Here is a 15,494-nt window from a genome sequence, read left to right on the forward strand (position 1 = left end):
AATTGCCCTGCTTGCTACCCCCTAATGCAGGCCTTGGCTTTTATATGCAGAAAACCAGTTGTTGTGCCATAGTTGGGCCATCGCGTTTTTATAGCATGTTGGGGGGACCTCAGAAAGAAAAAAGTTGAGAACCCCTACCTTAGATAGCTTTGGAAACTTCAGCTAGATATTTTCAGAATTAGAAACATTTCTGATTATAAATAATACACAAGATAGATCTACCTATACATTATTATTATGTTCTTTATTGTTTGTACAGTGACAGTGCCTAGAAGCCCCAGTCAGGGACCAGGACCCCATTATATTAGCTGCTGTACAAACCCAGAATGCAAAGATGGTCTCTACCCCAAAGAGCTTATGATCTATGTGTAAGGCAAGAGACAACAGGTGGATATAAGACAGAGAGATGGGACAGCACAATATACTGCATTCATTGCTATGAGAGAAGACAACATCCATGTACTTATTTAATACTCCTTCCTACTTCACCCAGAAGTTACCCTGCTGACAGTATAAAGTAATCCTCCCAGGCGACATTTGCTATTTAATTTTGTAAACTGAATTTCTGCTTTGTATTTATTTAGGCCCTTGTAATGAATGGAGTAAACTTAACAGCTCAAGATGACCGAGGATGCACTCCATCACACCTAGCTGCAGCCCATGGACAATCATACACTTTACAAACCATACTCCGGAGTGGAATGGTGAGGAAATTTTATCTTCTGCGGGGATTTTTTTTTCTTTTTTTGAGAAATGGTACACTTGCATTATACCATTACAACTCCCTACAGGAGGGCCAAATCATGGTATACTTTTGCAAACAAAAACGTCCATTGATTTGATGGGACTTAGGACTGTAGGATTTGACCTGTAGTTTAGTTATTGTGTGTGTGCTATTGGTGAGAGCATACTAGTTTAAATTAATGTTAGTTATTTATTATGAGGCACATAAGGAAAATGATCCAAGAATTTAGAGAGAATGAATACTTTGGAAAAGTAGAACATTTCATTAGCTGATAGTGACTTATTTAAATAGAGATCAGAAGCTTTTATTATCATGATCTTTTTCAATCATAATATTTTTTTGCTTTAAAAAAAGGCAAATTTATATCTAACATATAGTGAGCAGCAACATGGCCAGAGTATGTCAAAAATGTTATATATATAATGTGTGTATGTGTTTTAATTTTTTAAATAAAACCAAAAAACGTAGGGGAAAGTATGTATCTATATGCCTATAAATGGGAATCATTTGTTCATAGCATCTTTATTTAAAGTAATTTAAAAGTAATATAGGTTTTCATAACTGATTTGGTTACCTACTTTAAATTCCTGATTTCTGTTTACAAATGTAATCTCTGATGTACATGTTGTTTCCAATGAAACATATAGGAACTAAATAAATGAACCTGCTGCTTTCATTCTAGGATGCAAATGTTTCAGATAAGAATGACTGGAAACCGGTTCATTATGCTGCTTTTCATGGCCGCTTGGGTTGTTTGCAGCTTCTTATTAGATGGGGAGCTACTATAAATGACGCGGATAACAATGGAAATCTTCCAGGTACCTTGGGGAAAAAGAAGTCTACAGCTCTAACTTTTGGCTTTTAGTTGCTCTGTTATGTGAATATTTAGCAAATGACAAGTCATATACACGGGCAATATTTGCTAACAGATTTCACAAAGTTGCCACAGTTATCTTTCAAGAATTGGGGGAATTTATGTTATCCATAACGCCGATGCATGGTAACTGTTAGCTAATGCTGACTTCTTTTTATGGCAACCAGTGATGAGTTTCATCAGATACATTCTATGGCACTTTCTCATTCCTATATCCCAAGTTGAAACTATTGGGCCATATTCTGAACTTGGTGGCACTGGAATAAGTCTGGAGTACTCCAGTGTTTTCATTGGAGTTATTTCAGATTTACATTTGACTGAGATCAGATTCTGGATCATCTGATTTTGTCCCAATTCTGTCTCTTCCCCATCCCTGGCTCTTCATCCAAGTCCCATTCTCATCACATACAAAGTTTCAGTCTCCATTTCTCAGTTGTCTCATCCTAGTCCCAGTCTCCTTGCCCAGCAGGTCCTAGGACTTGTCCAGATGAACATTTAATGCACAGCATGCTGGGGTGTAAATCTGCATCGCACTAGCATGTTGCATACTAACTTCCCATATGGACTCTGCTGCTGCGCACTAAAAATTCCTGAGTGCACTATGAGCTACTCTGCTTTGAAACAGAAGTAGATCAAAGTGCACTAGGAACTTTTAGTGCATGGTGGCAGGGTCCACATGGACAGTTAGTGCATGGCAGGCAAGTATGAGGTAGATTTACGCTCCATCTTGTCACGCACTATTTGTCTAAAAAAGCCCCTAGTCTCACTCCTCCAGAATACCTGTCCCAGTCTCCCCACAATGTCCAGTCCCCTTGTCCAGCTGGTCCCAGTCTTCCATCACCTGGTCTTCCCCTGATCTGTCTCTCTCTCCACCCAAACCTCCACTCACTACCCCACACACATTCCCACTGGCTCCTTGCTCCTAGCCCCAGTCTCCCTCCCCAGGCTTCTCATCAAATATCAGTGTCATCCCCTGCCAGCTCCTTTTCCCAGTCTCTTGGCCCAGCCAATCTTTGTCTCCCCTCCCAGGCTCCTTGTCCCAGTCTACTCCTCCTGCCTTTCTCCACATCTGGTTCTTGTCCCCTCTGCATTTGAATCAGGCAGCTTCTTCCTGTATATTGCCTTGGCCCAATGATGGGGAGTCACTGAGACCACAGGAGAAACAGTCTCTCAGTTCTCAGTTCACGTATCTGGACCCAGAATCAGCATGACCTGCAGCAGATGCAGGGAAAGTCCTGCTCAGCCCTGGATTGGAGCATGCCCAGTATGGACAGAATCTTCAGGGAATTTAGCTTCTAAAATCTAAGAAGTCTCTACTGAGCATGTGCAAATTGCGATTTTTTTAAAGGCTTATAACTTGGCCAAATTCGGGGGGGGAGAAGGGGCTAGAACAAGGTAAGGATGGCAAAAGGCATATCCCTGACACAAAGGCCACGGGCCTGCCTAATTTCAAATCCCTGCTCCAAAGTGTGCGAGTTATAGACCTTTTCAAAGAAAACCTTAACAGACTTTTTTAAATGGGCAAAACAACATAATTTGGCTGAAATTAAATGACAACAACAAAAAATCAGCCTGAGGCAGATGCCTGGCATGGAAAATTTCAGCCTAAATGGTTAAAGTTTGGCAAAGTTATAAGCAACTGAAAACAGGATCTTATAATAAGAAGTATCAGGCCACCTTGATAATAGGGAATCGGCAGTGCTACCAGCCCTACCTACAATATAATGGCTCCTTTGAATTCACCTCTTCCTGGGAAACTCTGCATCTGCTTGGGTGAAATCCTGACTCCACTGAAGCCAATGGCAAAATTCTCATTGACTTCAACGGAGCCATGATTTCACCCCTTGAATTCTGGCCTTATGCAGCAGGCTTTTTTACTGCAGAGCCTCATAGAATTTGCATGGAGTGGAAGGCTGTGCATAGTTTGTTAGATAGTTCCTTTATTTTACACATGGCAAGAATTTACTTATATGAAATACATTAGTGGTGCTTGAACTGGATATAATGTTTTAGCTATTACAAGGGTAATAGAATTCTTAATTGAAGAGAAACCATTTTTCTTGACAATAATGGACTTTACAGTGAAATATTCCATCTTTCTGTCAGTAGCATATCAGCCATATTATACAGAATGTTTTCATGCAGTGACATTAGGTAACTAGTAAGTTTTTATTTGACATTCAGTTCCTCCTTCCCCTTTCCCACTGATGGGAATGGAAAACATGACAGTTTATAATGCAATGAGCATATTTTTTGCACTTCCATAGCTCATTTCATTATGGCTGCCAGCGCTCTTTATAAACATTAAATATTTAAGCCGTACAGTACCCTGTAACATCAGCAAGGTAACATGTAACCCACCATTACAAAGGAGCCACCTTTGGGGTAGAATGTAGCAGCTGCTGTACACAGCAATACTATACAACAATCCAGGACAGAAAAGGAAGAGGAATTCTGTATAGAAATGAAATTATAGGGGAATTTATGATTTTGTATTTAAAAAAAAGATATGAAATTAGATTAATCTTCTGCTTGTTGTAAATAACTGCACTATGTACGTCAAATATAAATAAGGTGAATTAAGCTCACACTTTGGAGCAGGTTTGAAGCTGCTGAGAAGCTGCTTTCTCGACTGGTGAGATATTAATCCTCACATTTATGTGTTGTGCTGTTTTGTCTTTGCCTAATAAAACCTGAATAACCCTTGGTTATCTGACATCTGATCAATAGTCTAAATCAGACTCTAACAGTGGGCTGAACAGTAACAACAATTTAGCTAAGTAGCTCTTCATTTGGCAGGTGGCTGTGCTCAGGTTTAATATTGCCATGTTCTTCCTTTGTGCAATAGCTCATCTGGCAGCAATGGAGGGCCACCTGCATTGTTTTAAGTTCTTGGTTAGTAAAATGGCCTGTGTGTCTCACACCTTGAAAGCCAGGAATGACCATGGGGAGACCCCAAAGGACTTGGCACAGAGATTCTATAAGGATAATATTGTACAGTACATCGACAGCGTGGAACATGAGAGAGATCATCCAGAAGAACAGGAAAGTGAGTAGGTGCCTGAAAAGCTTCTGAGATACTAGCTTGTAAAACAGAAAATGCCACAATGCAACAATAACTCTGTAGAAATGAGTGATACAAATGATCTGGGCAGCAGGTGATTCTAACTTTCAAGTGGAACTGTGTATAAGCAGTGTGAGAAACAGCTGAAGCTTCCGATAGTTGTTAACTTTATTTACATGTGTGTCATGTCTCCGATTTTCTCATAATGAAAACAAAACAGCAACACTATACTATGCAGTCCTTTTGCTTTAGTTATACAAAGCTGTTCATATTCCTTTTACAATCTGACACATATTCCAATGTCCACAAATTTCCAGGCAGTTACATATTTAGGACAAGATTTTGGTTCCCTTATTCATTTTGAGTTATACCTTACTCTGGCAATAGTCCCACTGAAATCAATAGGACTACTTGATAAGTAAGTATTATTCAAGAGAAAGGATAGCAGAAGCTTGCCCATTATGATTATTCTGAAGGGAAGACTTGCTCGATTTTTCAAGCACTCATTCCATATCTATTAGTCTTTTCTTAGTATTAATCATATCAACTAACAAGAAAAATCAAAGTGCCTCAATGGATAATTTTTCCACCAAGAAAAATTAATACATTGTATATCCTACCTAGGACCATTGACTTGAAAATAAGGAGACAGCTTCAGTTCCCAGCATTATTAGTCCATTAACTTTCAACCAAAGGTATATTTATTACTACAGAAATATGAAGTGAATCTCCTCTCTGTAAAATTATATAAGATGCCTGTAGCCAGTAGCCAAGACATGCTTAATGAAGCCTGTGATGATAATGCTATGTTCTGCAGCCGTGTTTCAACCAATTAAGGGTGCATTAACCTCACTAACAAGTATGACATTTCCATGTTTAAATTATTATTTAGAGAGAGAAACTATGAAAGGTGAGGTGAAAAAATAGCTTGTTTGCCTACTTATTGGAGTTACCGGCATTTACTTGGATTCATGTCTGTTCCATTTTTCAGATTTAGCATTTCCAGGTCATGTTGCTGCCTTCAAAGGGGACTTGGTGACACTTAGAAGATTAGTGGAAAGTGGAATCATCAATATTAATGAGCGGGATGATAAGGGATCCACTCTCATGCACAAAGGTCAGTAATTAGGAACTGTGTTGCAGCTCATTACTGTTTGTTATTGACTTGTTCACTTACTTATTTAAGTGGCTGCTCATCAGGTAAGCTCATGAACTACAGCATCTCATTTTCCCAAGAGCTCCAAAGGGCAGCCAGCAGAGATTATGCAGACAAAAATACATATTTGGTGGTTGTCATCCTTTGTATGCATCACAAGTTGAAGTCTAGATTGTTACTGCTGCATCACCAAGGGTAGCAAGATGGTGCAGTGCACTCTCCAATTTCCTAATCATGCATTTCCCCACCATATTTGACCATCTTCATCACTGCCCTTCAGTCACCTTGTAAAGATTGAAGTAAGCCAAATTTCTGCATTGTGGCAGCCACTCTGGCCATTTCAGTCAGCAGCCTGTTAAGCCTAGTCCAGGATCTGCATCCCAGGTTGCAAACAGCTGGATGTAAGTGTGATATATCTGGGTACAATCTAAACTATATGAGCAGCTGTGCCACCCTTGCCCTGCAACCTGGGGTGCCTTACAATGCCTTGATGAAGAAGTTCCCACATGGGCTGCTCACAAAGCCTTCCAGCATGCAAGCCACACCTGAGTGTTCGTGTGTAACTGCGGCCTGCCAGCCACATATGGCTTTCACCAGCCTGGGTTATATTGCAGGGTGACCCCAACACGCTCCCAGTTTTGATTTCCACCCAGGAAATTTCCACCCTCTCCTGGGCAATACAAGTTTATATAAAGTCTGTTATTTCTTTAATATATATACAACTTGCCACTCCAAATGGAGTGTCCCAAAAACTTCAATTTAAACACACTGGATTAGATGAAACAACAGAACAAATGTATTAACTACAAAGAGAGAAATTTTAAGTGAGTACAAGTAATGAGGCATGAAAGTCAGAAATGATTACAAGAAACAAAGTTAAAATGCTGATGCCTAAATTAACAAACTATGTTAAATTCAAAGCACTGTTTTCTCACCACATGCTTTCATCAGTCTCACTGACCAAACTTCTTAGGTTAGGACCCCTTCTCCCTGTATCCAGTGAATGCTTCCTTTGTCGCTTCAGGTGCTGTCAATGAGACATGCAGGGAGAGAGAGTTGGGGTCCTTGAGATATTTGTCCCTCCTTTTTATAGTTTCTGTCTCCCTCTTAAAAAACATTTCCAGCTGAGTACCAGGAGACAAAAAGTCTATGGGAAAGGATGTTCCCTGCTGCTTTTTCCTCACCTGTTTGAGCTTCCTTTGTTTCCCTTCTGGCTTCAGGACTCTGTTTGCCGCTTAAATGCAAATTAAACAGAGCACACATTCCTTTGTTTGAGACAGACCTATTTGCCAACCTCAGTATGGAACGTGTTAACACCATATAGTGGAATCTTATAACTTCACATACAATGTGGACATACACATTTTATCAGGACAATAATGAGCAGCAAATTATGAGTTTTCAAATGATACCTCATAAGGCATACGTTGTACAAAGATTATTACAGTAGTGTGTAGGGTGTGAATATAGGGGTACATTCTCCCACAGTAAGTTATATCCATTTTTGGTGGTGCATGCATGCATAGGTGGGAATTGCTAAAAAATGAGAATAATCAAGTTGAAGTCCAAAAAAAATTTAAAATTTTTAAAAAATTCAACAACTCTAATCTGTTTAGATGTAACTTTTAGAAATATTGTGTATGTAGCTATGGAACTGTACAGTACTGTGAACTGCATCTTTACTTTCTAAGCACTTGAACACTATGGTGATGTGCAATGTACAAAACCACATGATAGACATACGGTAGTACACTGTGGAGGACTATGATGCTGTATGTACAGGGCTATCTAACACATTGCTTTGCAGCAGAGTGATGCAGAAGATGTGAGCTATTTTTTGCAGTTTGCCTTTAAAGCTCATCCCTCCCCTGTGCAGGGCTGGCCCAAGCTGTTTGCTGGAGCCCGGTCCTCCATGCCCACGCGGGGCTGGCGTCGCTGCTCACCCAAGCCCTACCTGCCCCCCACTCGAGCCCTGCCTCTCCCAATGTGCGGGACTGGCATCACCACTCCCCCCGCCCTGACATTTTTCTCCACACACCACTTTTTTGGCAAAAGTGGGCATTTGTCCCATTTGCTGCAAGTTGGCAGCAGCAAACGGGGAAAATGCCCACTTTTGCCAAAAAAGTCAGGGTAGCTGGGACAGGGCTTAAAAAAGGGACTGTCCTGGCCAAAACGGAACCCTGTGCTTAGGTCATAGCTGTCTAGGAGGAGCTGCCTATATACTTGTGGAGCTAGAGGGAGGCACAGAGTGGGTTCTGGCTCTAAAAGAGACAGACACCCCAACCAGTACAGTCTACACAAACAAACTTCCATTACACATTTTCCCTTGCAGACCCTGATTCAACAAAGCACTTGGTCTGTTGACTTCCAATGAGACTATTCATGTGCTTAAAGATAAACAAGTGTTTAAGTGGTTTGCTGAGTCAGGGTCCTACTCTGTTTGTGTTTTCCTTTCTGTGTCCCCTAGGATTATATTATTGTAAATTGTTCTATATCAATCATAAAATCTGTCACTTTCTTTTAAAAACATATTTAATCTTTTCCAGGAATAATTCTCCAGTCCTACAAGGTTTGATTGTAACTCCTCAGATTGATGCTATCCCTAAGGCAAATGTTTTTCTTCTAATATATACTAAAAAATTACCACTTGCTTGATTCAGATCATCCCTTTTGCAGCACTGTTAATTATGAGTCAGATGCCCTACTTCTGACATCATATGCTATGTGGGAAGCTAAAAGAGATGGATTTTCCCTTTGATAACTGTCAATGCTGTAGTTCTCAAAGGGAACCAAGCAAAGCTCTCCTCCCCGCACCCTGATGCCAACGTGTTACTTCATAAACAGGAGCAAGAGAAAGTTGTAAATGGTGTTAACATTTCAGGTCAAGTGTTTGTACCAGCTCTAGATGGGTGAAGGAAAGCCAGTATAAGGAGCAAACAGATGGTATCCCATGACATTGATGGCTAGAAAAACTGTGAAAAGAGAGAAATATTGTAGGGATACAAAGCTATGGTTGGGGAGGACCAAAAAGAATGGAACTGCTTGACAAAAGCCTGCCACCCAGATAAAATAAACATGCACGTGGCAGCTATCATTTGGTGCTTTCTCAGGGGTTGTATTGACATTTGAGAAAAGCATTTGCCCAGATCCTGAAAACAATTTAGGTGCCTAACTTATTGAAATTAATGGGAGTTAGGCACCTAAATGCCTTTGAGGATCTGGGCCTAATCATAACCAGAAGGCATAGTAGATAAATAAGGAACCCGTAAGTAGCATAAAATACCGCACCATAGTTTTAGAACATATGGTAGATCTGCAGCTTCATATTATGCTGCATTGCAAGAGCCATGAGCCAGTAACAGAATTCTCTCCCAGGCAATCAAAGCTCTTGTCCATTCAACACTCATCCTTAGGATACTGTATGGAACCTTTAATGGATGCCCAGTGTTACAGAAGCCATAATACTTCACACAGCTGAGAACATACTTGGGGACACCAGATAATAAGAACCAAACTGACCAGCCTGTAGTGGATGAGCTTAGGTAGTGTACCTTCAGGAGGCATCCTAAGATCAAACTCCAGGCTGATAGCTATGGGGCCAGAACTTTCTCCTGACTTCAGTACCGTTGCACCACTTACAGAACTGAGGATCAGCCAATAACATTTACTTTACATAAAAGAGGAAATGAAAATAAAAACAGGCTTATACTCCGGGGTAGCATTTGGCCCATTATAAACTAATATTTCCATCATAGGTTGCTAGTGACATGTATAAACTATACATACTTTAGAGGGTGTCAAGTCATGTTAGGGAAAAGGCATTTTTGAAAAAAAGTGTGTATAATTGACTTTAGTACATATTCTTTTTCCTTAGCTGCTGGACAAGGACACATAAGCTGCTTGCAATGGTTGATTGGTATAGGAGCTGCTTGTGACATTACGAATGAAGCTGGAGAGACTCCAAAAGACGTAGCCAAAAGGTAGCAGTTCAGATCTCTGAGCTATAATTTATTTGTATAGGGGCTGATTCTGTACTCACTGCTTTTATACGACTGTAACTCTGTTGACTTCAGGTAATGTTACTCCTGATATACATTGGTGTAGGTGAGAGCAGAATCAAGCCCATGAATTTCAACTTTGGGTTAACAGCCTTTTGGCTCTATTGGTGTTGCAAAGGGTTATATTGAGGGTATTTATATTGTAACTAGAGATGGGTCAAATTCTGTATAAGGCGAGGTGAGACCTGTTTAGTTTAGAAAAGAGAAGATTGAGAGGAGACATGATAGAGGTATACAAAATAATGAACACTGCAGAAGACCAGCTGGCCACTCCTGTTTACCTTTAAATATAATACAGGTGCTTATTTGATTCAAATAAAAGGCAAAATAAATTTAAAATAACTAAAAGGAAATACATTTTTGCACAACTTATTAAACTGTGCAATTAACTGCCACCGGATATTACTGAGGCAGAAGTGTAGCCTCATCAAAATGGTGCAAAACCCATTTTAGCTGGCTGCAGCTTGTGCGCTAGAGGTATAGGCTCCCCTGTGTACCTTAAAGTCCCACATTAACTACCACTGAAGTAAATGGGAGTGTGAAGAACGCACGGGAGCTGCTGCTATTTGACATATATTCAAGTGCGTGTGTTCTAATCAGCAGTGGATCTTGGGCTGCTTTTTCAGAGGTGCGTGTGTTTTTCACTGGCTATGAACTATTGACTGTGTTGTGCAGATTCGCCCAGTTGGCAGCTGCGGAGCTTTTGAGACGGGCAATGGGAGACGATTCTGATGAAGAAATAGATGACAACGATGAAAGGTTTTTCGACAGACATGGTGTGGAAGGGAGCACAGACACCACGGAAGATTTCATTCCAGATGAAGCAAAAAAAAGGGACGCCCGCAGTAAGTTCTGTCTCTCTTTACTGAGTCTTCTCTTGAATAGGTGGGAAGGAATGAGAATCCTAGAACAAAATATTTTTAGTTGCAGAGTTTCTCCCTACTGCTGCAGAATCTTTTGTCAGTACCAATGAGCTTTAAAATAAATTGTGGAAATCAAGAAAAATATTTTAATCATGGAAGGATCTGGTCCAAGAGGTAACTATAACAGGACCGCTTGGAAATAGTGACCATAATATGATAACATTTAACATTCCTGTGGTGGGAAGAACACCTCAGCAGTCCAACACTGTGGCATTTAATTTCAGAACGGGGAACTATGCAAAAACGAGGAGGTTAGTTAAACAGAAATTAAAAGGTACAGTGACTAGAGTGAAATCCCTGCAAGCTGCGTGGACACTTTTCAAAGACACCATAATAGAGGCTCAACTTAAATGTATACCCCAAATTAAAAAACACAGTAAAAGAGCTAAAAAAGAGCAACCGTGGCTTAACAGTGAGAGATAAAAAGGCATCTTTTTAAAAAGTGGAAGTCAAATCCTAGTGAGGTAAATAGAAAGGAGCATAAACACTGCCAAATTACATGTAAAAATGTAATAAGAAAAGCCAAAAAGGAGTTTGAAGAACAGATAGCCAAAACCTCAGAAGGTAATAACAAAATGTTTTTTAAGTACATCAGAAGCAGGAAGCCTGCTAAACAACCAGTGGGGCCCCTGGACGATCGAGGTACAAAAGGAGCACTTAAAGATAAAGTCATTGTGGAGAAACTAAAAGAATTCTTTGCTTCAGTCTTCCCAGCTGAAGATGTTAGGGAGATTCCCAAACCTGAGCTGTCTTTTGTAGGTGACAAATCTGAGGAATTGTCACAAATTGAAGTGTCACTTGAGGACGTTTTGGAATTAATTGAGAAACTTAACAATAACAAGACACTGGAACCAGATGGCATTCACCCAAGAGTTCTGAAAGAATTCAAATGTGAAATTGCGGAACTATTAACTATGGTTTGTAACCTGTCCTTTAAATCAGCTTCTGTACCCAGTGACTGGAAGATAGTTAATGTAGCGCCAATATCTAAAAAGGTCTCTAGAGGTGATCCTGGCAATTACAGATCGGTAAGTCTAACGTCAGTACCGGGCAAATTAGTTGAAACAATAGTAAAGAATAAAATTGTCAGACACATAGAAGAACATAAATTGTTGGGCAAAAGTCAACATGGTTTATGTAAAGGGAAATCATGTCTTACTAATCTATTAGAGTTCCTTGAGGGGGTCAACAAACATGTGGACAAGGGAGATCCAGTGGACATAGTGTACTTAGATTTCCAGAAAGCCTTTGACAAGGTCCCTCACCAAAGGCTCTTACTTAAATTAAGTTGTCATGGGATAAGAGGGAAGATCCTTTCATGGACTGAGAACTGGTTAAAAGACAGGGAGCAAAGGGTAGGAATAAATGGTACATTTTCAGAATGGAGAGGGGTAACTAGTGGTGTTCCCCAAGGGTCAGTCCTAGGACCAATCCTATTCAACTTATTCATAAATGATCTGTAGACAGGGATAAACAGTGAGGTGGCAAAGTTTGCAGCTGATACTAAACTGCTCAAGATAGTTGAGAACAAAGCAGACTGTGAGGAACTTCAAAAAGATCTCCCAAAACTAAGTGATCGGGCAACAAAATGGCAAATGAAATTTAATGTGGATAAATGTAAAGTAATGCACATTGGAAAAAAATAACCCCAACTATATATACAATATGATGGGGGCTAATTTAGCTGCAACTAATCAGGAGAAAGATCTTGGAGTCGTCATTGATAGTTCTCTGAAGACGTCCATGCAGTGTGCAGTGGCAGTCGAAAAAGCAAACGGGATGTTAGGAATCATTAAAAAAGGGATAGAGAATAAGGTGGAGAATATCTTATTGTCCTTATATAAATCCATGGTAGGCCCACATCTTGAATATTGTATACAGATGTGGTCCCCTCATCTCAAAAAAGATATACTGGTATTAGAAAAGGTTCAGAAAAGGGCAACTAAAATGATGAGGGGTTTGGAATGGGTCCCATATGAGGAGAGATTAAAGAGGCTAGGACTTTTCGGCTCGGAAAGGAGGAGACTAAGGGGGGGATATGATAGAGATATATAAAATCATGAGTGATGTGGAGAAAGTGAATAAGGAAAAGTTATTTACTTTTGTTCCCATAATATAAGAACTAGGGGCCACCAAATGAAATTAATGGGCAGCAGGTTTAAAACAAATAAAAGGAAGTTCTTCTTCACACAGTGCACGGTCAACCTGTGGAACTCCTTGCCTGAGGAGGTTGTGAAGGCTAGGACTATAACAGGGTTTAAAAGAGAACTGGATAAATTCATGGAGGTTAAGTCCATTAATGGCTATTAGCCAGGATGGGTAAGGAATGGTGTCCCTAGCCTCTGTTTGTCAGAGGGTGGAGATGGATGGCAGGAGAGAGATCACTAGATCATTACCTGTTAGGTTCACTCCCTCAGGGGCACCTGGCATTGGCCACTGTCGGCTCACAGGATACTGGGCTGGATGGACCTCTGGTCTGACCCAATATGGCCATTCTTATGTTCTTAAGTTAGAACAGAAGATAATTTAGGTCAATCTAGTCCATCTCTGGAAAGCCAGCACAGGATTGTTCCTTACAGTATTTTTTTGAGTGATGTGTCTGATGTAGTTTTAAATCTATTCAGTAATGGTGATTCTGCTACTTTCTTTGGGAGATTGTTCCACAGTCTAATAGAGCCCACTGCGAAAAAACATCTCCCAACCTTCAGAAAACCCAGCTTCTTCACGCACATCCTCATGTTAGCTACCCAGTCTGCTACCCAGTTAGCTGTCTGTCTTGCAGTCAGAGCCTACCAAAAGATTGAAAAACTTCGGCAACTTCTAGAAATTGCCTACAGCAACTACAAACAGCTGGGAGGAATAACTGTAGAGGAGAGGAAGAAGAAGAAAGAAGAAAGGGAGGCTGAAAAGTAAGATTCAATTAACTCTGTAATGTTTGTAAAATCTGTGGAGATCCATGGATGCAAGGAGCTAGATGAATGCAATGTATTAGTGTTACTTAATATTGTATTTATTTATTATGTTTCAAATGCAGAACCTATGGTTAAGAACTTAGATGGCTACTAGGTCTAAAAAACCTCAGCAAAGGCATACTTGGGCTTCTAGCCACTTCCATAATGTTTACCTGATTCCCCGGTGTCTCATTACTATACAGAAGTGTTCCGTTAAATGGTTTAAAGGAAGTGCAATATTGTCTTGCTATGATTTTGGAATATTAAATGGCGGTGTCACTTTTTGTAGGTTATTTCAACTTCCTCCTGGACACCTGGCTACTTACCGTTGTCCAAGGCCCAGAGTTTTAAAGGTAGTTACGCATGGCTCCACTCAGTGTCATTGTCAAAAGTGATGTGGGCACTTAGGATCCTATGTCCCAGGTGCAAAGCAGTACCTAAATACCTTTAAAATCTGGGCCTGAATCCCTGCAGATCCACTGTCCCTCTCTATCTCTCTCTCTCTGTTACAGTCTGTTGGGATCCCCGAGCCAATGCCTCTTGTTAGTCACTGATAAAAGGTGCGTGTTTGGGAAAGAACTGACTTACAGCGGGATAGCAGATGGACAGCAGGGCTGGCAGAGACTCTGTTGCTTTGGGGGGAGCAAAAGATGTCACCAGTGGGATTAAAAGTATTAACTTAAAACTTTAAAGGATATGACTCAACGGACTCCTAACAGGGTCCCTTTCAGCTCTAAGTCAGTGTTCAAATCCATCCATCCCAGGGTGGTAGTGAGCGAAAAGGCATGACTATCTTGTTTGGCTTGTGAAAAATGAATTTGTATTTTCAGTCCAGTTGCATCCACATCACAAAAGCCGCCATTACAACTGGCACTGATTGGCTCCTTTACTGACAATATCTGCAGAGTAACCAAGGACTGAATGAGCATATGGAGACTATACTGTCTCCATACAAAGGATTCCTCCATGGATATTTCAAGACATGCTGGCCGAGCAGTGCGGGGAAAGCTTGCCCTTGCTATTGCCTCCATGGCCAGTGACCTTTATTCTCGAGGGCTGTTAATTCCTGGCTTTTCTAAATTCACTCCAATGGCTTTTCAGTGCCCACTCACACATTTTAAAATGTTTTGTTTTATAAATAGTTGGGGTGAAATAGACAAGCAAATGAGCCACTCAGGACATATTTCAGGACATAGTTCCCCCTTGTCAGCATATAGACTTGGCAACAATCTGGCTCCTTCTGTTCAACACTTGTCAGCAAGGCACTTGGCATCAGGATACCTGCCCCAAGTTCCCAGCCCCAAATATCATAGTGGCAGAGCAAGTCACTTATGGCCTGATTTTCAGACATGCTGAGTATCTGCACTTCACTTGATTTCAGTGGGAACTGTGGATGCTCAGCATACCTGACAGGCAGGCAAACTCTCAGTGCTTCCTTCTGTAAAATGGGGATAATACTTACTATATTTCTTCCCTGTTTAAATTTACAGAGCCTGTGTGTTTCTAACGTACACCAGTGTGATTGTGTTGATTCATGGTTGCGTGAGGGAGAACAGACTCAGACCGGACGTTTCAGTTTGACATTAGACAGCTGGTCACAATAAGAATGACAGGATATGAAATGTGAATGTCTAAACTGAAAAAGGGATTGCTTAGTAGCTCTTGCTGCAGCTTCACCCATAGTAAACCACATGCACATTTTGGTTCATCTTTGAATCTCTTC

The 15,494-nt window shown here is 40.6% G+C and overlaps 1 protein-coding gene across 5 annotated transcripts in view; it reads left to right on the plus strand.

Annotated features, from left to right (window-relative positions):
• ANKRD42 (ankyrin repeat domain 42) overlaps positions 1–15,494 on the plus strand; it is a 58,201-nt gene that overhangs the window by 28,279 nt on the left and 14,428 nt on the right. For 4 of the 5 annotated variants that reach the window (XR_012667552.1, XM_048841139.2, XM_048841125.2 and 1 more), the window contains 7 exons: positions 585–704; positions 1,428–1,563; positions 4,468–4,668; positions 5,675–5,800; positions 9,714–9,819; positions 10,573–10,742; positions 13,603–13,729. Coding sequence is in view for 4 of the 5 variants with exons in the window: in XM_048841139.2 (XP_048697096.1) it covers positions 585–704; positions 1,428–1,563; positions 4,468–4,668; positions 5,675–5,800; positions 9,714–9,819; positions 10,573–10,742; positions 13,603–13,729 (986 nt within the window). In the remaining variant the exon portion in view is untranslated. The other variant, XM_048841147.2, reaches the window with a different exon arrangement.

Source organism: Caretta caretta, chromosome 1 (assembly GCF_965140235.1).
Source record: "Caretta caretta isolate rCarCar2 chromosome 1, rCarCar1.hap1, whole genome shotgun sequence".
Classification (NCBI taxonomy): domain Eukaryota; kingdom Metazoa; phylum Chordata; order Testudines; family Cheloniidae; genus Caretta; species Caretta caretta.